Raw genomic sequence first — 24,101 nt, 5'->3', positions numbered from 1 at the left:
CACACACATCACTCACCTTGTGTATCAGCTGGGCTCCAGATGATCCTTTGGCCATTTCCAAAACTAATCCATCAGAGGATGAGTAGCCACACTCATAAAGGACCACTCAAAAGAATGTTCCAGGGGATGCTTGCTAAAATCAGCTTCTTTACCTTAGAGATACCATTTTATATATATATAAAGAGAGAAATTATGCTTACATTACCCATCAGTTAAAATTATGGGAGAAACACTCCAATCACAAGCCTATATTGACAATAAAATATTGCAACCTTTATTTAAAATAAAACACAAGTTGGCAAGCCTTGTGAGACAACAGGCAGACAGCATTCCCCTTTCAAGGGTCTCATTATTTACATCAAGTTTAACACTGTTAGCAGTTCACAGTCAGACAACAGGGTGAAAGTATTAAATTAGAAAAACAAAACACCTGAAAATATATTACAATAACAAGAACAAATACCTGACAACACTGGTAGTGTGACCCATGACTGATGTGTTTTCGGTTAAACCCCATACTGTCTCACTGTGTCCCCTTAGCAACGCACCCAGGGGTGGGCCCTCCAGACTTGCTCCTCTGCGCACCCATCACACACACACCTGCAGAGCGTGACCTTTGGTATAAACATTTAACAAGTTTTAAAGAATCTGAATCATATGGTTTAAGGACAAAGTTCTATCAACCACCACGAAATGTTCAAACTTATTTTTGCCAAGCGAGCACAACACTGGAGTTTCTCCACTGATAGTCACTACAGAATTAAGATTGCAAAGAAAGAAAAGTGTGGGTCTACCCAGGGGACAGGGCTCTGAGCATGCACAGACAGCTCAGTCAGCCTGTTCACAGCACACACACTAACCAGGGCACAGCTTCCAGTCACCACAGGGAAATCTGAGTAGCTCCTCCCACTCCCCTCCTTCTTAGCACAACAACAGTGTATGTACATAACGTGGAATCGCATGTACCCTCTGCGCAGATCTGAGATATGGGGGTGTCCAAACATACGCCCTAAAGAACGGTAAGAGGAGTACCTCATGGGTCCTTCCAGCTGCTGAATACTAATTTCTCTGAAGGACAGTATCATGAAGGTGACTTCTCAAAGTCTCAGCAAATGTCCTTCACGATGGGAGTTCTAAGAGTGGTCACAGTGAAAACCGGTTTGTCAAACAGAGGAAGGCTGGTTACCTGGCCCTCATCTATTGGGAACACCTGTCTGGCAGCATTCCCGCCACCCCTAACACACAGCACACTACTTCTGAACTGTATAGAACAGTATTTGGATTCTCCACCAATAACTTCTGAATCGAGAATAAATTTGTTTGGCCTACCTATGTTATTACTGTGTTAGAAATGCTGAAAATTATCTTTTGATGTGAAAACTTTACTAGCCAGAAGTCCCATTCTCCAATTAAGAGTTTATAGTGCTTAATTACATGACTCAAAATGCCTATCCTGAGGCTTAGAGGCAAATCTAAGCAAGCTCCGATCAGACAAACTACGCATTTCCTTCCTAAAAGCCTGCTGGCATTTCACAGTCCACCTCCCCCATGTCCTGAAGAGTTAGCGAGAATTCACCGAGACCTCAAGTCCTGTGTGTGTAATAGCTCAGCAGCTTGAATGACATGAAGAATCCGGAAACTTGCTGCTTTGAGTACAATGATGAACAGAGAATCTCACAGAACAGACACACAGTGTGTGTTTGGGGTTGGGGGGCGAGGGGCACGCCACAGCCATTCAACTTAAAAGGAGACATCCTTTCCCACAGATGGGCTGCAGGTTTGAAGATCTGTGCACACGTCACCGGTGACCGCGGGCTGAGGTCACAGGCCCTGCTGCTGTGTTCAGGTCACAGAGCAATGGGGAAGGGAAAGGATGTGAATTTTCTAGGAGAGGTCAACTGTTTCAAATCTGTGATGGTGCACCTGGAGGGTGGAAAGGGTCCAGGTGAGAGCGTCTCCCCCTGCTCACCAAGCAGGTGGAGAAACACGCAGCGTCTCCCGAGCCAGCAGTCCGCGTGCAGGGAACGGCCACCGACTGTGGCTCCGAGCCGCCACCAGGAAGTTCCTTTCCCCCGGTTTCAGTTCAACAACCATGCAACACCAACTGAGCCGACAAATCCTTTCCTCTGCAGAACACACGAAACCCATCTCTGAAGGCACAGTTCTCCAGGAATGATCTCTGCCACTCCGAGTCAGCCCACAATCAAGAGGCCCCACGCTGGCCTCCTCACCCAGAGAGAAACACTGATGATCACCTGGGTGATCACAGGGCGGAGTCTTTCCTAACTTCTGAGGGAGAGGTGGGTCTAGGATGTGGAGTCAGAAGTGAAGGAAATCTCTGGCACCCTTGTTATCTCAAGACAGAACACACACAGCTCAGGCGGGTGGTGTGAAAAGCAGCAGCCCCAGGGCAGAGACTTGCCTTCTGGGACTCTGCAGTAAACTTGACAGAAGACAGGCTGGGGCCACTGGGGCTCAGAAGACAGTCACTGGGGCAGACGCTCGGGAGCAGGGTGCCACCCATTCAACAGCCCTGAGATCCTCCCCACCCCCTCCCCCAAGTCACACGGGAGGGCAGAGGATGGCAGTGAACTTCTGGCTGTCACGGAGCTGCAACAAAGCAGGTAACAGTAATTGTCACTCCAGGCAACAATGCTGGTTTGCCAAAGAAAAGCCAGCCTTTACTTTTAAAAGTCTGGCAGCTGGAAAAACTAGAACTCCCTCCAAAGAATATAAATTCCCCACTGTTAAAGAGTGGGACAAGTTTCAGAACCAGCCCAAGGCCTCTCCTTTCTGACTGGTGAGGCTCTGGCTAGTAGAGATGTCCCTGGGCGGTCATGTGGAAGGTACGGACAACCCCAGGGCTGCCTTTCCCTATTCCTCGCCTGTTCCCATATGTCCCCGACTGAAGCGGGAGGGTACCAAAGAACTGAGCTACTGGCTTGACAGAAGCTGAGACAGAGATACAGACAGCTGAAGTCTATTAATATATAAGAAGAAATTTATGTCCAGAGACACTTACCTAAAGATGACTGGTCATAACAGATGCTTGGGACACAGAGATGGCCTCCAAATCCAGGTAGAATGAGTTAATGCAAGCAAGATGATGAAACCCCAAAATCATCAAGAATAAAAATGTAGACAACTCTGTCAGCTCAACGCGAATGCCTTGGGGCGTGAGGGGCTGAATGCAGAGCCTGATGGTAACAGACATCAGTAGCAAAAATGGAAGGAAGCAGGAGAGGCCCAAAAGCAGTGAGCTACAACTCGGAAGCGGCCACCAACGCAACTTCCTCTTGAGTATCTTTATAATTGAAGAGGTGAGCTACGTTCCGCTACTCCTCTTATGAGATAAAAAAAAAAAACATGGATGATAAATGTCAAGCTCATCTATAATTGGTAGGAAATCCTAGAAAAGTAATTCCCAAAGTGCACTGGTTCTACAGCCATCCCCCCGCCCCTCAAAAAACAAAACTATACAGGACATAGGTTAAAAAAGACACTGTCAACGTGAACAGCTAGCGAGTCTGCTCCTACCATCTATACTGAGGACACAAAATGGCTGAGCATGTGCTGGACAAATGTTCAGGGGTGAGAGCGCCTCACTCTTCTTGAGTCAAGGTCCCCAGAAGAGCTTCTTTGTTCTGGAGTGAGTACATGTTACTGAAGTTTTATAATTAAACCAGAAAGTTGGTCCCTAGTTTTGGGAAGTCATTCGGCACTGAGTTACCAGTTTAGCAAAACAGTTACTATACCTGCACATACTCATTTAGCAGTTTCATACTTATAAATGTGATAAATCACAGAGCTGATTGTATTTTCAGGTCCCTTGCATGCAAAAGCTTATAAGTCAATCATCATCTAAATAGACGTTAATTTAGATGTCTAAATTATAGACATCTATATAGACATTACAGATGTCTATGTCTAAATAGACATTAATAATACTTTATATTACTTTTTCTCAAAGTGCTTTCATACATTATCTCAATTATTAAAATGATACGAAACAATAAGGTTTTTTGTTTTTGTTTAAGAAAAAGGAATGTAGGACTAGGTTTTTTTTTTAAGTTGCTACTTCTTCATTACAAAGTGCAGATTGCTGTGTCACTAAGGTCTGTCCAAAAGAATGACCCCATATAATTTTTTTTTTAATTACTGAGTTCTACTGAATGCCTGCTTCGCTAGTGTAGCCATTACTTAACATTCAAGTCCCTTAAGGTCAGAGAGTGCCAGGAACATGTGCTTTCGAAACTGTGCAGCACCATGCAGACAGATTGTCTATCTGAGTCACTTTTTTTGCAGTGTCTCACAAGGCAACAGGAAAGGTGGCAAGACCCCACAACGAGAAAGTGAATTAAGAACCACACTCTAGCCTTGGCTCTGCCACTAATTAACTGCTCTGAGCTCATGGGCAAGTAACTTCAACATCTTCTCTTCCCATTTCTTAAGCTGTGAAGAAAAAAGCTGGAGTGTTGCTACTGCTCACAGTGCTGGAGAGATTTTTGGAAAACACCGGTTGAGACCCAGCCCCACAGGGAATTCCACAGGGTGAGGCCAATGAATCAGGATTTTTGTTGGTGTTTTTTTTTTTTTAAAAAAAAAAACCCAGAAAATTTTGTTGCACATCCTTGGTAAAAACTCATTGGATTAAGTGTTAATAACAGTAGTAGTTAACATTTATGGAGTACTCATTACATGCCAGACACTCAAGCTAAGTATCTTACGCACATTATCTCATTTAATCCTTACAACAACCCTGAGGTAGTTACTATTATTATCCCTGTTTTCCAATGAAGAAACTAAGGCCGAGGAAGGTTAAATGTGACTTGCCTTCTAGACTGGCTTTAGAGTCTGAACTCTTAATCACTTATCTAAACTGTATCCTTAAAGCCTGACTTTGTTAAATAAATATGGGTGGTGCCTTAGCAAAGTCAGCATTTTATTAACTGGGCACTATTTTACCAGTCAACTTTCAGCTGAAGTGTACAAAAATTCTAACTTAAACCCCATAATTCAGCTAAAAAAGGGTCTGTTGCTGCTGCTGCTGCTAAGTCACTTCAGTCGTGTCCAACTCTGTGCAACCCCATAGACAGCAGCCCACCAGGCTCCCCTGTCCCTGGGATTCTCCAGGCAAGAACACTGGAGTGGGTTGCCATTTCCTTCTCCAATGCATGAAAGTGAAAAGTGAAAGTGAAGTCGTTCAGTCGTGTCTGACTCTTAGCAACCCGATGGACTGCAGCCCACCAGGCTCCCCCGTCCCTGGGATTCTCCAGGCAAGAACACTGGAGTGGGTTGCCATTTCCTTCTCCAGCCACTGGGTCTAGTGGAAACCTAATAAACTCAATGTATACAGGTCACCTGGAAAAACACTGAATAAATTTCTCAGGCCAATTTTCTTTAAGGCTATATATCTGAAAGTCACAATGGAGATCTGTAGGAAAATATACACATTTTAATTATACACAAAGCCTTTTAAGAAAATACTCCATGTAAAGCACAAACAAGATGTATTTTACACAACACTGCATTGTAAGGTAGAACATCTAAACTGAAATCTTATTATCTGTACATGAGAAGATTCAGTCCGTGGTAACCCCAAAGGGATGCATACACATAACCACTTCAGAAAGTTTTCAACACCTTGTAGAAGGGCTTTTGCTCCTGCTGTCTGCTTTGTTTTTAAACTAGACAAAATTAAACTACATTTTTAGTTTCTAAAAGTAGTTTTCTCTGCTTTGAATTCAAATGTTTAAATTTATATATGGTTAGTTTTTTTAAAAATCTGGTCCCTTTCAAGTAGAAAAAGGAAAAAAACCTAAGTTACATTTTTATAGTAAGTTGACAGTGTCTCTTTAACCTGAACCCTGAGCCCTCAACTCCTGAAGTTACAGTTAAAGCATCATGTGGATGGAGTGTGCTGCAACAGTCAATGCTACTCTTGACAGTGTTCAGGAAAAAAAATCCACTCATGGACGTACTGAGCACCTACGACGACTGAGACAGCTGGGTGCCACCCTGAGTGAGACCAGCCCTCACCCTCAAAGACTGCTATCCGGCGCACAAACCAGGGAGCTTAAATACACTCAGCAGTGCTCCCCCAAGGCTTATTTTCAGAGCTCTCAGGAAAAGACCCCTTGCTTTAAAAAAAAAAAAAAAAGAAAGAAAATCCCCTGAAAAACTATTCTAATCCCTCAACCTGCATCCACAATGACAGGAATAAACTTAAAAAGCAGCATAATAATATTCTAAAGTTTTAGCTTTCCCTGCCCCACCCTTAAAAGGCTAATTGCTAAAACAATTTCAAGTTTATGGAAGTATATGACGAAGGAGAGTGGCAAAGAAGAATGTGGCCGGAGGATTGTTGGTTTTCAAATCCAAATTAAAGGGAACTCTTCCAAACATTACAAAGACATTAGCCAGATCTCTGGTTGCCCGTGTTCCACCAACAAGTAACAGTCAGAGGGATCACCCAACCCCTGAAAGGAATGCCCAATACTGTTTCCTCCCTGCTTTTTCTTCTCTTTGCCTGGGACTCCTCTGGAACACCCATAGAATTCCTTTCTTTCTAATGAAAACTAAAATTTCTCCTTGGTCAAAGATACCAAACTCTGTCCAAAACCATTTTTCCCCTTAGCCTGATTAGTATAATCTCAGCAGTTTTAAATTTCATTATCTGCTACCAAGCAAAGATGATGAAAAAGGAGAATGAAAAACGTGTATTCATACATAACAATACTGCACTAAAGAGCTTTCCGGAGAGGCTCTCAAAGGGATAACTATACCCTTATTTGCAGAACACCCTTGAGAACATGTATTATTACCTCCATTTAACAGATTAAGAGAAGGGGCTATGGGGCTGACAGTGGATCAATGACAGAGCCAGGAAGAAAACTCACTGCCCATCAGTGCTGAATTCCTATCTTCCTAAGTTAATGTTCCTTTGGGAGAAAAAAATAATGAGTTTTTTTAAAAATAGTGCATTCTCTTTGGAGGAAGGAATGGAGGGGGCATAAAGTTTTAAAAAGAGAAGTGGTCACTGGACTTAGACCTGGTATCGAAAGTATTAATAACATCTAACCAGTTAGATTTGGTTCTAGATTCAGAAGCGACACTAATTAACTTCTGTAACAATGACTGAATAGGGAAGGAAAAGGAACCATCAGATTTCCAGGATCTAATCGGCGTCCCCCGAAAACGACCTGCTCCTTCAATTATGCATTCTAAACAGAGGTGAAATGAAAAAATAAATATCAAAGAATATTTCCAACATGATGTTTACAAACAAGCACAACAACTGTCAGGAGGAGTCAGTGAAAGAAGAAAAGCGCGTGACAGTGACTCAGGGTGATTCATCTGAAATCCGCAGAGCGAAAGAGCGCTTCTCGCCACTCTACCTGGATTGGGTCGAAGGTGATAAGGGAGAGGAAAGGTACAGAGAAAGAGGCATTAGGACCAAGCCAGCTTTTCCCCTCAGTCACAGGCTCTTGGGCTGAATGCCAGATTTCAAGAAGACACCCTTTCCCTGGCACTTAGTTGATAAAGAAACAGACATAGCTGCTCAAGTCCTTGGCCAGTACGTCAGTATGTAGGGACTCCCTGAGAGCCCTGTCCAGGACCATTATTTTCAATAGTGTTCAAAGCTGGTTAATGCCCTGAATGCCACCAGGAACAGAGGAAGACAGCCTGCCCAGCAAGGGGCAGAGGAAAACCACCAGAAACCCCCTATGCCTATGGATCACAGATAGGCACCAATGAGCACAAAGCCCATCCCCATCCATTACGAAATCATACACTAGCCTGGGAGAAGTGGCTTCTGCTAGGCAGTATACAATGTAGGAGCAGTTTCAATCTCCCTGAACACACATCCTAGCGTTCTTACCTCCAGCACCAACACACACACCAACAGACAACAGGACAGGTGTGTACAGACAGGGCCACGTGTCCCAGTTTTGCATCTAGCCATCTGATCCGCAGCTCTTACTGCAGCCGTGACCTTGTGGGAGCCAGGCTGACAGCAGCTTCCAACAGCCTTGAACAAAACCTCTTGGCACGTCCCCACCCGCTCACTGAGATCAGTACCACTAGTACCTACTGGAGCCCCTAGTCAATTCCCTTCCATGTGGTGCAAAGTGAGAGCCACAGCCACCCCGATATCTGGGCAAAGGCCCTGCGGCCTCGCTGGATGGCCCTGTTTGGCCAGCTCACATCACTCCAGGTAAGGACGGGCTGGACGCGGTCCTTCGCAGCTCGACAGGCACATGTCCCTGATGCTTCAGTGCAGCTTCTGATTTGGCCACGACTGCCCTGACCCCCATCTATTTTCCCTCTCTCCTATGGATTTTGCTTTTTGTTATTTTTGAGATGAACCTGTAAACGTGAGAACTCAGAGATCTGAGGTACTTCACAGAAACACACTCAAGTATCAGTCTTCCATTTTCTGAAACGAGAAACAAGTAAAACAAGTCCCTTTCCCTCTCCCCTCAGAAATGTGTGCATCTTCCCACTTGGCTACCAGTGGCTACCTCTGCACCACATCACTGATTTCCTGTACACATGACAGTAAGTTGTTAAGGACAGGGTTTGCCCCGGGCACGCCAGCGGCTGCGGAAGACACCTGCAGCTCCTGCAGGCTGAGTTCCAGTTTGCTCACAGCCTCTCGGAAGGCAAATTTGTTGCGAGTTTGGGGGATGCAGTCCACATAGCCTGAGCAGTAGTCGAGCAGCTGGTGGCCAGTGTCCACCAGCTGGCTGTTGGGCACAGGTTCCGTGATTGCACTGGACAGTAGGTCAGCACATTCTAGCAGGGCCTCCTTGCTGATTTTGTCGGCTGAGATTTTCTCGGCCGCCTGTTTGGTTTTTCTCAGAGCCACTTTAGTACCTGCTGTGCCATTAGCCATTTTGGCTGGCGAGATGGAGGATGTGGGCAGAGGCACTTGAGGTGGAGGCATCACAGGCCTCCCAGTTTTCCCACTGAGGGGCACCGCCCCTGGAGCCGCCTTTTTCCCTCCCTCCTGTGTTTCTGACTTGGGCTGGACTGCAGTCGGGGCGACTGGCTCTTCCGTGGAGTCTGAGCACACGGACGGATGCTGCAGTAGTCTCACCACTGGTGGTGGGGGTGGGGCGCACTTTGGTTTCACCCGGCGGGGTCGGTCCTTGTCTCCAGAGGAAGTGACCTGATGCTCTGATAAGAGCTTGAATTTATTCCCCTGAGAGTCTGTGCCAATGAGCTGCACGTCAGCTGGAGTGTGCTTCAGAGTGGGTGAGATAAGGACGGGCACTTTGTGGTTATGAGTGGTTGGGAGGACCGTGGCAGTCTTGGCTGGAGAAGCCCAGCCGGTCTGCTCGCCATCCTCTGGGACTCCAGCCATGCCAAGTCGTGCCCCACCATTCCTCTCCTTGCTCTTGGGGGCAGCTGCCACTCCAGTCACCCCCAACCCTGGAGAATCCTTCTCTGTAGTGGCTGGATCCCCAGAGGGGGTTCTGAGAGGAAGAGCGGTGCCTCCTCTGGGCAAAAGTTTGGCTTTTGGTCTCTCCCTGGTCGGAGCGGCACCTTCCTCTGATTTTTTTGGAAGCGTGTCATTGGCCCTGTCCACATTCTCTTCTGGCTGAGAAGAGGTGGACACTGTCCTTTCCAGCTGGAGTTTGGACCTCTGGCAGTTCCTGGGAAGGGTCATTGCCATCCTATCCTGCTCTGGAAGCCCTGAGGACATGGAAGATGTAGAGTTTGACCTTGGAAAAGGCTTGGAAGTGTCATCACTGGCTGTGGGTTTACCTGCTCGTAAGCCCAGTGTCTTTTTGATTAAGCGCGGTGTAAAGAAGCCTGTGATGCCAGACCACCCGCCCCCAGCAGCGCCACTGCCCCCACCCCCACCACCGTCGTCATTACAGAGGTTCCTCTGTGCAAAGCTACCCCCATAGCACTTGGGTGGCACCAGACTCGCTTCTTGCTGGGCGGGAGTGAGAGAGAACCCTTCAGCATGCTGCAGAGAAGCAACAGATGAGAAGTTACCCGTCAGTTCGTATTTCTTGTGGGGCTGGTTCTCCATTTCTCGGAAGGAGCTACTGCGTTTGGGGGGTGTGGGAGCATTTCTCTTTTTCATAAAGGAGCTGAAGAAGCCTCCCTTCCTATCTCTGGTGAAGCATGTCTCTTTGGCATCTTCCAAGAGGCTGCTGGGTGACTTGTCTCTCTGCTTTCGAGGCAGTGCTGGGGACCCACTGGGGGCCTGTGCACTTCTAATGAACCCTGATTTAAAAAAAAAAAAAAAACAGCCAATCAGTATTGTGAAAAGTAAGTGACTTGCCTGAGTTACTAAGGCTGGATTGTGAAGAGTGTTGTTGGCATCTATTAAAAGTCAAGTGTTAGCAGGACTCAGAGGAAACCAATAAATACATTATCATGTCACACTGCTGTTCCAAATGTTTTGTGAGATACAAATGGAAAGAAATAAACCTGCTGGCTTTTACTTCAGCATCCATCTTTCCTCCAGCAACTACAGCACAACCTGGCTTCACCTATCACACTCAGTGGAGAAAGTTTTGCCAGAACCATAAGGACTGCAACTGCTTGAGAATCAGTTTAGGAAATGGAGTGGGAGGCAGAGCTGTGTGCTGAATGGACAGATCCCGACTACTAACACCGGCAATGCAGAGCCGTGGACCAGAGTGGTAAATAAAACAGATGCCTGCCACACTTCTCCCTGAGGAAGACGGGCAAGAAAGTGGAACTAGAAGCTTCCAACCCCATGGCTCTTTAAACAAGGCAGTCTGCCTCTCCTTCTGCAGGGACTCGTACCTGGTGCCGAGCTGGAAGCAGAAGTTTCTGTGGCATCGTGTGCCCCCTCAATGTTCTCCTTGCTCTCCCCCTGCTTCTTCAGCGTCCGGGTCTTGGAAGGAAGGAGAGGCAATCGGGGCAGATACGGAACCACAGACGAGGCGGCGGCGGCCCTCCCCAGCTCCTCAGCAACCTCTGTGTGAGGACAGGGCGATGATAAAAAGAACAATTTCAGGACAAAAAAGAAAAAAGGGAGTTCTCTCTTTTCAGAAAAGGCAGACAACTGAGAGCACCTGAAGAATGGAGTACTAAAACATGTGTAAGTGGAGTCACAAAGTATGTACCCTTTGAACCTGGGCTTACTTTTGCTCAGCGGTCTAGCTCTGTAGATTCATCCGTGTTACTGAATGTGCCAACGGGTTTTCTTGTTGCTGTGTATTTTTCAAATATGTGAATCCACCAAAATTCATCCATTCTCCTCTTGATGAATATTTGTTGTCTCCAGTTTGGGGCTATTATGAATATACTGCTAGAAACATCCTACTATGGGTCTTTGATTGCAACAATGGTGAATGCATGTCTGCTAGATACAGGAGCAGGACCGGTGGGTCACAGGGTCAAACTGCCTTCCCAAACTGGCTGTCCCAATCTCCATCCCCACTAACTTATAGGGAAGTTCTGGTTACTACGCATGCTTGCCAAAGTTTGATGTTTGTTTGTCTGATTTTAATTTTAGCATTTCTGAGGTAGATGTGTAATAGCCATTCATTGTTTTTTATTTTGCACTTCTATGATGATGGGTGATTTCATATGCTCACCAGTCAATTGGATATCCTTATTTACTAAATGCTTATTCAGAGGTTGAACAAAGCAAACAGCTATCTGCAGATATTTTTATTTTCAGGTTGTGCCTTGCAAAAAAAAGGAGGCTAGATACATTTCATGCTGATGAAGCAGATGAGGCTCCTGAAAATATGTTCACCCTATTAGTGAGCCTCAGCTGATTAAAAGTGGCCATGGGATATGTGGCTTTTAATAATAAGGCAACGATTCACTTTGCTATTCATTCCTGAACAAAAATGAAGTATGGATCAGTCAAACTTTGGAATTTTGTAATTTACAACATTTTTGGTAATTATTTTTCAAAACTGATCCCCCACAAGTGTGGGTACATAGAACATAATTCAAGCCATGGCAACGAGATTCCAATAATATTCAGGATTTGACTCCACATGAACTAATGGGTACAGAGAAGAGTGCTGTGATAGGGAGCTGCTTAATTTGGCCCGGAGGGTGAGCTGTGCCCTCCCCAACCTGTAGAAGTTCCATATATAGAAGGACAAGGATGGAAATACTTGTCATTAAACTCTGGTGGTGTACTTTTTCCTTTCTTCTTAGCAAAACATGATAAATCACTAAAGGAAGCAGAAAAGAAATCAACTTGCCTAATTTCTTCTTCAAACATTTTTTATCTTGAACTTAAGTAGTGAGTGCTCTGTTCAATTATGAAGAAAAAGAAAAATGTGAAAAAATATGTATACAACTCTGGAACTATACCAAAATGTCTAATAGGCAAGTATAACTCAGAATTCTGTGTTTTTAGCTCTCAAGGAATAGCCTATCTTTTTAATTTTATTTATTCAAGTATTTGTTCAGTTTTGGCTGCGCTGGGTCTTTGCTGCCTCTCTCAGGCATTCTCTAATTGCGGTGAGTGTCAGCTACTCTCTAGCTGCAGTGTGTGGGCTTCTCACTGTGGTGGTGTCTCTTGTCGCAGAGTATGGGCTCCAGAGCACACAGGCTTCAGTAGTTATGGCGTGTAGGCTCAGCTGCCCCGCAACATGTGGAATCTTCCCAGACTAGGGATCGAACTCATGTCCTCTGCATTGGCAGGCAGATTCTCAACCACTGGACCACATGGGAAGTCCAGTCTCTCTCTTCCTAAGAAGTAAGTTTATTTATTTTCTGACTGGGCATTTAATCTGTTCAGTATTTATTTTTACTTAGCCTCTCTGATCTTCAGTGAGATATGTGGGATCTTAAATTACAGTATGCAAATTCTTAGGTGTGGCACAACGGATCTAGTTTCCTGACCAGGGATCCAACCTGGGTCCCCTGCATTGGGAGCTCACAGTCTTAGCCACTGGACCAGCAGGGAAGTCCCAACAAGTACGTTTACTGTTTGACTTTTGCATATAATTTTAAAGAGACATTATACACAAAAGTAGGAAACTTCCTGTATGTGTCCATATACTTTTTTTTTACATAAGAAAAAGATTCTCACTGTTCATAGCTTAGCTTATTTAACATTCTCATTCTAAACTCCTTTCTGTGTCAATATATTTAAGAATATCATTTTAACTACTCAATTATAGGGATGTAATAATTAACATACTGGATACTTAAATGTTCTTAATTTTTCAGTATTATAAACTACATTCTGATGTAACACCCTTACAGCTAAATCTTTGTTTATACTCTTAAAATATTTCAATATTAAAAATATGAGCTAGAGAGACAAAGATACATCTTAAAACAGCAAAAAAAAAAAAAAGAAAAACAATAATAAAGGCCAAAAATTAATTCAATATCCTAAAATGGAGTCCCAAATTATAAGACACTATCATTTTTGGAATGTTATCATCCCCAGCACCCAGAACTAGCCCCCACCAACAGTAAATCACCAGGTTCTCACCTTCAGAAATGCTAGAGTCGTGGAACATGGTTTCAAAAGCTTGATGTGTTTCTGCAAAAGAGGGCCTGTCGGCAGGGCTCCACTTCCAGCCTATGTAACCAAAAAAGAACAGTAGTAAAAGCTTCTTGGCAGAAATTAAATATTCAGGGCACACCTGAGGGTGAGTTCCATGCACTGGGACATGTGCTAGCTAAAGCACAGATACAGCAAGTCAGCAGTGACAGTGAGGCAGCTATTTCCTAGTCCCAGCCCCAGAGGTGTGACGAACCCATTTCCTAGGGCCAATCCTTCTATGCAGTCTCAGCTCCTGTTCCCTCCACTAGAGGGATGCAGAGGAGGTGGGGAGATGGTTTAGAAAAGTTTTCTTCCATTGGAAAAATGAAAAGTGTAAAACCTGTCTTCAAACTCACTCACTCACAATTAGTTGTACACATTCCAAAACGTAACAGTATATCAGAAAAGGGGAGTTTGGAATTCACGTTTGACGAGAGCAGTAGGCAATCAATGCTCAATGAGAAAATAATGAGACTCAAATACACTGCAGTTTAATTCACTACTTACCTACCTCCTTTTTCATCTTTAAGAAGTCAGATGCTCTTGTTTACACTCACCGAAGTCACTTTCATGCATTCTCCAGTCTTCAAAACACTCATTTCGTGTAGCTGAGAGCAACCCTCCCCAACCTAATCTCCAAATCCATTTTTTATTACCTTATTATACATGCAGATGTTTTGGGAAACTGAGCATTTGGGCCATGGACAATGATTCTTAGGATTCTAATATGACTCAGTAGTAGAGCATACGGTATCCCAACTGTTGATCAGTGACCAATTCTATGTCATGAGGCTGAATACAATCTTGCAACATTGATAGGAAAAATGTTTTCAATTTTATTAATCACCCTGAATTAAACTACTTCAAAATTAATATATGCAGGAATACTCACATGCTCTCATCAGTTCATACACCTTAGGGGGACACCCTTCAGGCTGTTCCATTCGGTACCCTTTTTCCAGCAGATCATAGACCTGAGACAGGTCAATACCTGGGTATGGTGACATTCCATATGTTGCAATTTCCCATAAGAGCACCCCAAACGCTGCAGAAGGGATTTTAAAAAAAGAGCTTTTATGTTTTTTCTGATTTATTATTTATTTTATACCATTAGGTAACTTCTCTTTCAAATTTTCACAATGTTACATTATTAATTCTTAAAACCTAACTTATTCTTCTAAGATATTTTCCACAGGAAAAGTTTAGGTATAATCGAAAGACAGTTTTCTTTAAATTTCCCAATTTTGGGGACTTCCCTGGAGGTCCAGCAGTTAAGACTCCATGTTTTCACAGCAGGGGGTGCAGGTTCAATCCCTAGTCAGGGAACTAAGGGCCACACAAGATGCGACCAAAATAAATACATAAATAAGTCCCAATTTTTATTTGGATTTCCTTTACAATGAGGGAGAATAAACTAGGACCATATAAGAAGTCTGAGGCATAACCAAAACTATCCTTAAAGCAACTTACAATCTATTTAATGAGTTGCACAATTTTTAAGTCACTAATACTAAAGGAAGAATATAAAAATGGACACATTTGAAATCAAATAAAATTCACATATGAAGAAAGAATTTGCTTGATTATGTCACAGGTTACTCTTGAGTTTGAGATTGCTGGTAAAACATGATGTAGAATTCTCAACTATTTCTACTGCCCAAAATCCAAACATCCAGACTCGTTCTGTCCCAAGTCTCTACTAAATAATATTCCTTTTCAGGGCAGTAGAAACAAGATCATTTACAAGGACAAATTCTAGATAAAACTTCACCACGCCTTCCTTGAAAAGAGGTTACCACTGTGTCATAGTGCTCTAGATACAAGCAATAAAGTCTAATGTGGAAACAGGAAGTTTTATAGAGAGGATCGTAGGAACTTCAGGGCAATATAGTATCTAGACTGTGAGTGCTCCCAAGGCAGGGACTTTTTTTTCTAACTTTATTCTTTACAGTTTCTTTCTACAGTAAGTACCCTGCAAATGCCCAGCAGATAGTATTTATTAATAATAAATGCTTGCTGAATATCTTAAGAAGGATGGGTGTAAAGGTAGAGGATACTGATCATATACCAAAAAAAGCAGCTCTAAAGAATTAAGCATTTATGTATAAAGAAAATGACGATACGCAGAAAAACGTCCCTTCCAACCTTACCCCAGACGTCAGATTTAATTGAGAAGGTATTGTAGGCAAGACTCTCTGGTGCTGTCCATTTAATAGGGAATTTGGCTCCAGCATGAGCAGTGTAGGTGTCTCCAGTCATCAATCTACTTAAGCCAAAGTCAGCCACTTTCACCACATGGTTTTCTCCCACCAGGCAGTTACGAGCTGCAAGATCCCTGTGGGAAAGAAACCCTACTGTGATTCTATTCAGATGGTTCTGGAAAATGGTCACGAATGCTCTATTATCAGTTCTTCGTGCTACAAGCAGAGTTTGATAAGTAAGTGCTGACAGCTTTGGTAGTATTTCATGAAAATTGCTAACATGGTAGAAAGCCACTAATTATACGTCTCTTGTAGAATACTCACCAAGAGGCAGTTACGTGATGCCACAATAAAGCAGGCTTCAGAAAACCAGTTCCCATTTCTAAGTACATTGGGATAGGTTTCAGAGGTGGGTAACAAGAGGTTTTAAGTTTCTTTACTAAGACAGAAAACTATTTTTAAAATCAAGCCACTAGATGGAGCAAAATGATCTTGGACTTAGTCCTGGGCAAAATAAAGAGCCTTCTGTTCTGAGAACAGCAAAAGCCCTGCATTAGTACTTCAATCAGAGGACACGGTAAGTTTCTAAGTTGGAAATGACATTACAATGGTCCTTGTGAAAGAGAAAACTACTTTCCTAAGTTATCTGATATGCCTGTCAGCTTCCTGGTTAGTCACAGGTGATAATCGGGTTTTACACACCTATGGATGAAATTCTTCTTCTCTAAATACTCCATTGCCGAAGAGATCTGAGTGGCCATGTAAAGCAGTACAACTGCAGTCACCTCTTCTCGGTTGCATTCTCGGAGATAATCAAGCAAGTTCCCATAAGGCATGTATTCAGTCACAATGTAAAATGGTGGCTCCAAGGTACACACACCTGATAGTTCAAAGAGAGCTTGTTTTATTATATATTTAAACACTCCAACCACTTTGGCAAGAATAACTGACTTTTAAAAAATCTAGTCCAGCAGTAATCTTTTTCTTTCCTGCCATTTCCTTCTCTGAAAAGAACACAGCAACGTTAAGAAGCTGGATGATAGTGAGTTTCTACTTCCAATGATACCATGCTCTGGAAATTCACATGGATTTTGAGAATGTGCCCGTTTGAACAAAGGTAGAGTTACTTGTATTAACTCCAAACGGGGTCAGGACCACCAGTACCTCTAGAGTTCTGTATGTGCCCATGATTTCACATCCTCAACTGCCTCCTGCTGACAATGTTTATCTAAAAGTAACAGCAATTGCACACACGGTAAACACTATATGAGCCCAGACAGAAGGATTTCATTACTACATAGTAGACTCCCAGTAAAAATCCAAAAGAAGCGATTTCCTTTGGGATAGTTTGGCTCAATGAACACCCAAAGAAACTGGCCCTATTTTTAAAGGGGTAATTGTTTCAAAGATTTCTCTGTGACCTGAATAGGTGAGAAACCTATTCAGCCAAGTGCAAAGCACTTGGGTGGTCACAATTGTTAATCTGTTTCAATAGTCCTTTGCTTAATGTCTATTTTGTACAAAATATTTTGGGATAGTCTGTGGTTTAGTATCATTTTGAATGATTCTGAACTTTGGATCTGGGGCAATAAGCACAAGCTGGGCAGTTTCATATATTGCAATCAATCCAGGTCACTGTTTCTTGGGTAATTTTAAAACACAGAGACTGCTGATTAAAATAACAACCATTTATTGAAACAGATTTAAACTGAGAGCTGCTGCCATGGTGATACAAAAGGGGGATTGGGGGACAACATGGGGTTAGGGGACAAGCATCTTTGAGGCAACCTATGGTTCAGACAAGCTCCCTCACCTAATAGCTGTACCAGGTTAGGATGCTTGATTTCCTTCATCACTGCAGCTTCCTTGAGAAATTCCTCCACCTCCATAGTATCTTCCTGGAAAGGGGGGAAGATAAGAAAGAAAAAGAGGAGAGGGACAAGCCCCCATCTTAATCATTTGAGTCAACTCACACTCCTAAAACTTCAGTTTTAAAAGCGGGTATCTTTTGGATATTTTAGCACTTACTTCAAGAAATTTTATCGCTGCATAGTGTGCTCTGTATAAGTCCAATTAAGAAAGAAAAATGTCTCCTTTAATTTACTCAGTATTTGAAACTGAAGTAAAATTTAGTAGGGTGAGTAAAATTCAGCAACAGTGTCCTAGCACAACTGAAACACAAAAGACCTGGATAGACAATTCAATTCTCTGAAAGTTTCTTTCCAGATATCTCAAGCCTTTTGAAAGAGGAGCCAGAACAATTAGCTGTTTACATATTTGTCATCCTGACAAATTCCTTAAGGAGCAAGAAATGTCTGCAAGGCTGTGCATACTGGTTCACACTCAGAACAAGCACTTAATAAATGCTTGGCAAAAGAACTGACTACTACTCAGAGGTGAAGAGCAGTCCTTAGGAGTCCTCCAGAGTTACTGAGGCACATGAGAAAATCTTCAGAGAATGGGATGCGTGACAAAACTTGTAATTCTCTACCAGGAAGCTTAAAGGAGAGAGACAGGCTGGCATCAGGAAGAAGATTTCTGTGAATATGAAGAATACGGTGATCTAATCTCAGGGAGATGGAAGAAGCAAGCAACAGGGAAACATAGGACAGAACAAGAGAGTGATTCTCCAACAATGCATGGAGAATTCTGCCCAGCAGGGGTTGTTCTGAGGAAGGAAAACAGCTTGCTTTGCTTTTACAAGTTATAATTTGCTTCCAACCTCCCACCAAGATCTGTATCAACAGCCTCCAGAGACAAACCTTCCCCACATGTGGGTTTCACTGCGTTGCGGTGAATAATCTGCCCCTGCATTGTCAGCAATGGCACCCGGGTTAATCATCACAATTTGCTGATGTGCTTGGCACCAGTGGGTGGAACGTGTTCCAAAGTTAAAGAAGGGGCACGCTGGTATTTCCAAGTGATTCAGCACAAAAGAAAAAGATGCCTGAAAACTGTAATTCTCAGCAACCCACCTTCAATGTTTTCACAGCAACTGTAAGGCTGTATTTCTTCCAGACGCCAACGTAAACCTCTCCATACTGACCACCCCCAAGTTTGTGCTTCATGGTAATATCTGTCCGTTCCATTTCCCACTTGTCATGGATGGGGGACACACCGTAGACTGTAGGCTTGTTACACTTGGGCGCCGGATAGTGCAGGGTTGTCACCAGCCCATCGGCCACCGTGGAGTGATGGTGAACAAGCTCGGCCAAGGTGCTGAAGCGGCTCTCGGCAGTCACATACACCTGGAGAGGACACGGGGAGAGAGACGCCAACTGAGAGGGGCCGTGAGCTTGCCGGTCTCAAGACACCCAAGTAAGCAGCACTAGTCACAGTAGCCCCAACGTGGAAACAGCCTAATGTCCATCGACGGACGAATGGATAAAGACGACGTGATGTGTGCACGTATGGCAACGGAATATTACTCAGCCATTAAAAAGAACAAAATAATGCCATTCACAGTGCCATGAATGCAACTGGAGATTACCATACTAAGTGACGTCAGTCAGAAAGAGAAAGACAAACACCATATGATATCACTTATATGTGGAATCTAAAATACAACACAAATGAACTTACCTATGAAACAGAAAATCACAGAGAGAACAGACTGGTGGTTGCCAAGAGGGAGGGGGTTGGGGAAGGGATAGAATGGGTGCTGGGGACAGCAGATGCAAACTATTATATACAGAATAGATAAACAACAAGGTCCTACTTAAAGCACTGAGAACAATATTCAACATTCCATGATAAATCATAATAGAAAATAATATAAAAAGAATGTAGATATACATATAACTGAATCACTGTGCTGTATAGCACACATTAACACAACATTGTAAACCAACTACACTTCAATTTTAAAAACACGATTTAAAAAAAGATGAAAATAAGGCATTATCTTACTGAGATAAATGGAAGCATTATGGAAGAATTTAACCATGATGTTGGGGAGGGGGGGCAACAGGGCAGAGAACTTCAGTTTAATCTCATTTAAACCACTCTTCTTATGACTCCTAAAGTAGCTCGAGTCTTGAGGGGGAAAGCTTCTATCTCTCTGGATCATCAAGATCACCTGTCTTCAAATATTTTTAAGCTAAACGACTAAGGAACCCAAATACAGAAGATAAAGGAAGAGAAATGCTGATTAAAGTAGGTAAGAGGGGACTGGCTTCCTGTAAGTTTATGAACTCCCACCTCAGAATCTTACACAGAACATAATTTGAAAACCACTGATTTTAATTTTTTTGGTAGAGAGAGGGTATTCAAATATCTTATGATTTTTATTTCATTAAGAGGCACTTTTGAGTGTCCAAGAAATTTCTTAAAAAGAGTCACAATTTTATTTCAGAAAGTAAACAAAACAGTAGTTAATTTGTGATAAGCAAGAAGGAGGATAAAGTAGGATAGCAGTCTCTGAGCCTTATCTTCCAAGGGAGCTTGTTTATTTTTTAAAAAGAGATTTCTAGTATATATAGAAGAGCATACAATTAATAAATGGAGAACTGATGAGTTCTATAACGTGAACTCACCCATGATAAGCTTCTCCCACACAGGAGAATTATAGTATTACCAGCACCCGGCAGCCTCCTTCCTTCCCTCCCAGCTATTGACACCTGCAAAGGTAACCACTCTAACTGACTTCTAACACCTTAGATTAGCTTAGATTGTGAACTGTACCTATGCAAATGGAATCACACAATAAGTATTGTTTTGTGCCTGTTTTCTTTCGCCCAACTTTTTTTACTATGATATAATTCGTATATTTCACCACAAAATTCACAATTTCAATTGTGCAATACAGTGATTTTTAATAAATGCATTGATTGTCCAACCATTACCACTATCTAATTTCGGAACATTTTCATCACCCTACAAAGAAACCCCAGACCCATTAGAGGTCATTCCCACTCCCCTCATCCCTTTTCTCAGTAATCACTAATCCCTTCTACGCAACTTTATGTGTAAGAGATTCATCTATGACTGTTCGAAAGGGCCGGATAGTAAATGTTTTAGGTTTGTGGCCACGGCATTTCTGTCATTACTCAAGTCTGCCATAATATTGAGAAAGAAGCCATAGACAATACATAAACAAATGGGTGTATCTGTATTCCAATACAATTTTATTTACAAAAGTAGGCAGCTAGTGGGTCACAGTTTTTCCTAGTAATGTGTGTAGCAGTACTGTGTTCACTTTGTATGAGATTGCATTTTACAAATATACCACAATTTATTCAGTCTACTGCTGTCAGACAGTTGAGTGTTTCCAGTTTCTGGCTACTACACATAACACTGCTATGAACACTCCTGTTCTTGTCTGCTGAACACACATGCACGCTCTTCTGTTGGGAAGACAACCAGAAGTAGATCTGCTGAGTGGCCCTTATATCATCACTTATCTGATTCTATTTGGTTTCATGAAGAAAAAATATGTCTTACAAAGTGATGCAAAAAAATTAATAATTTACTGTTTCCTACCTTTTACCACCCATTATCTTTTATGGAAATTATCTCACCAAATGCTTCCAATAAAATGGGATGGGAAACTGAGGCCTAAGCAAGGTCACAACGTGAATAAATGATGGAGTTACCCAGCAAACCAAATTTGCTTGCTCTAAAGCCTATGCTTTTCCCCTTCTATGCATACTACAAAGAGAGAAAGAGTGGAAGAAACAATTCAACCTAAATTTATTGTTCAAGGACTTCTTTGGTGGTCCAACACTTAAGAATCTACCTTGCAATGCACGCAATGCGGGTTCAATCCCTGGTCGGGGAACTAAGATCCCACAGGCCACAGAGCAACTTAGCCTGCACGTCATAACTATACATTTACTGTTCAATAGAAGAACTGACATAAACCTACGCTTTACCATTTATAAAGTAAGACAGTTCCATTCTAACATAGCCATTCTTATCCGGTTGGTCTTTCTAACCTGCAAAGTGCTAAATGACTGATTGACCTATTTACATTAATTATACATTAATTATCAACATCAGTCTCAGAAGCCTAAAGTTTTACTCTTTAAACTTTCTGGAAGAGATTATTAAAATTTTCACAGATACAAGGTTTAATTTATAAAATTCCACACAATGTATTGAATGTATATGTGCACAGCTGTATACTGATAACAGTTAACTTATACAGCTGTTTCCTTCATTTTTTACCTTCAAATCTAACTCATCTTTAAACTCTTAACATAATGCTGTCTTTAATTTCCATTATTGTATTGTTTTGAAAAGAGTAAGCTCTCCCTCATGTGCCAAACAGCTCAAACTCATATCAGTGATTAGTTTCTTTCATGTCAGACATAAAAATTGTATTCTTTTGTCATTCTGAATATTGTTTCTGAAGAGCAGGCCCATTCCCAGCGAGAGGTGGTTGCCAGCCAGTCTTACCTTGCCATCTGTGGTGGTATTGATCCTGTAGTGATACACACGCCCCTCGTACCTGAGCGAGATTGACAGCTGCCCGGGGCTGCTCTCACTCTCTCGCACCAGGAAGCTGCCATTGATTAGACTGCTGAGTAGGTACTCTGCTGCACTGCGAGACACAGGTCCATGGTACCAGGAATGTTTTTCCAGGCTGTTCACAGGGGTGATGTAGTTGCTTGGCACCCAGCCTTGGCCATTCTTAGAGCGAACTTCGCTCCACTCACCATTCTGGTTGTAACCAAGGACTCGGAGCTTTTCACCTGGCCAGGAGATCATCACAGAGGGAAAGAAAAGATTTAAGACTTTATCTCAAACAGAAGCAGTCTACTGTCAAGCTTGAAATTCACTGAAAAAATGAATCAAGAACTTTTAAACCAACACAACTTTTTTAAAGATAATGAAAATGAACTTTGCTATCATCATAGCCTGATTGATATTTTTAGCTTGTAGCTTAAACAAAAGAAGCATACTTAGAAATGTTTTGCTGGCATTATCAATAGTGTTTCAAAAGCTTTTATACTACGGGAAACTCCATATACGTAACTAAGGTAGCACGAAAAGATTAAAAGGTCACTCAAATGTCTGGAATAGGACATGGTCTCACTCCTCAAAAAAAAAAAAGAAATTAATTTTTTCCTCAAAAGAGTCTGTCACAGAACATATATATGGTTCAATGCTAACAGCAATCAAGGATTAGGGATTAGACACAAAGTTACTTCTAAATTTCAGTTAGCAACAAGGCTACAAAAACCATCAATGCAAAAACAAAAAACAAAAAAACACAGACCACAGAGCTATCAGCAATATTTCAGAAAGAAAAATGAGGAGGTAGGGGTCGGCAGTCAGGACCTCGAAAGCACAATCTTTTCCAGGACTCAAGTTTTAAAATAATTTCCCTCCCATTCCCCATAACGAATGAATCCCCCATTTGCTCCTCTCAAATTAGTGTGTGGCAAAGAGAAATTGAGTCTGAAGTTGGAGCCTAAGACTCAAGTTACTCAGAGTATCTTTGCTATCAATTTCAATGTCCTTGATTTCTTTAATAAAGTTGTGCGCATCAACTTCAGACTCCCTAAACATGCATCCTTCCCCTGTACCTGCAGCACAGGCAAAATAGGAAAGGTGAGAGAGGTCATTATCAGTAAATGACAGTTTAAGGAATCCTGGGACTTCCCTGGCAGTCCAGTGGTTAAGACTCCATGCTCCCAGTACATGGGGGCACGGATTTGATCCCTGATCTAAGATCCCACATGCTGCACGGCAAGGTCATAAAAAAATATAAATCCTTATAAGGCCTTACACCCCCATGTCTGAGAGATGCAAGCCTTCCTGTAGAGTTCACATACACCTCTCAGTGTCAGAGAACAGAAGAAAGCCGCAGCAATCAAAAGCACGTGGCCCAGTACTTATCAAGCAGACTGTTGGGGGGAAACTCAAAATTATTATTCTGCCAGTCATCTTTTTTCAGTGGTCTTCAGAAATGTTTGCGATAGTATGACTCTCTACTTGCCCCTACTATCTCACTCACGACCCTGGGTTGTGAGACATTCAGTGAGAAAAAACACGGGTATGTGCACGTGCGCGCGCACACACACAGAAAATATACACATGTACAGGTAGATACTGTGTGTACATGCGGCGGTGGAAATGCACAAGTGCGCTGATAAATACTCCCCAATCACATCTGCAGGGAAAACAAATCTTAGTGCTATCAGAAAAGCTATATAAGACTTGTCAGTCTGCAGCGTTTCTCTAATACTCTTAAGAAAATGAGAAGACTAAGTTGTTTACCAAGGACATTATTCTTCTTTACAAAGAACTGATAATGACAGGTCATCATAATCAGGATATAGTCGAACACTCTAGGTTTTGGTCTATTTGTTTTTCTCTTTTTTGGCAGTTAGGAGGAGAATTTTCCACTCTGGAAGTTTTGAGTACCATGAAGA

General features: G+C 42.5%; 1 protein-coding gene across 4 annotated transcripts in view; it reads right to left on the bottom strand.

Moving 5' to 3' along the window:
- Positions 1-251: 251 nt before the first annotated feature.
- ABL2 (ABL proto-oncogene 2, non-receptor tyrosine kinase) overlaps positions 252-24,101 on the bottom strand; it is a 104,361-nt gene continuing 80,511 nt past the window's right edge. For 2 of the 4 annotated variants that reach the window (XM_055419181.2, XM_055419182.2), the window contains exons 4-13: positions 22,120-22,415; positions 18,696-18,968; positions 17,534-17,618; positions 16,423-16,600; positions 15,670-15,854; positions 14,412-14,564; positions 13,466-13,555; positions 10,795-10,968; positions 10,012-10,245; positions 252-9,702 (exon numbers count right to left, since the gene is read on the bottom strand). In XM_055419181.2, the coding sequence (XP_055275156.2) occupies positions 8,522-9,702; positions 10,012-10,245; positions 10,795-10,968; positions 13,466-13,555; positions 14,412-14,564; positions 15,670-15,854; positions 16,423-16,600; positions 17,534-17,618; positions 18,696-18,968; positions 22,120-22,415 (2,849 nt within the window). In that variant the 3' untranslated portion in view covers positions 252-8,521. Of the gene's footprint in view, positions 10,246-10,794; positions 10,969-13,465; positions 13,556-14,411; positions 14,565-15,669; positions 15,855-16,422; positions 16,601-17,533; positions 17,619-18,695; positions 18,969-22,119; positions 22,416-24,101 lie in introns of all 4 variants that reach the window. The other 2 variants (XM_055419179.2, XM_055419180.2) reach the window with 1 other exon arrangement.

Source organism: Moschus berezovskii, chromosome 17 (assembly GCF_049115385.1).
Source record: "Moschus berezovskii isolate FMDL1 chromosome 17, NW_MosBer_1.0, whole genome shotgun sequence".
Classification (NCBI taxonomy): domain Eukaryota; kingdom Metazoa; phylum Chordata; class Mammalia; order Artiodactyla; family Moschidae; genus Moschus; species Moschus berezovskii.
This window is presented reverse-complemented; position numbering and strand designations above follow the sequence as displayed.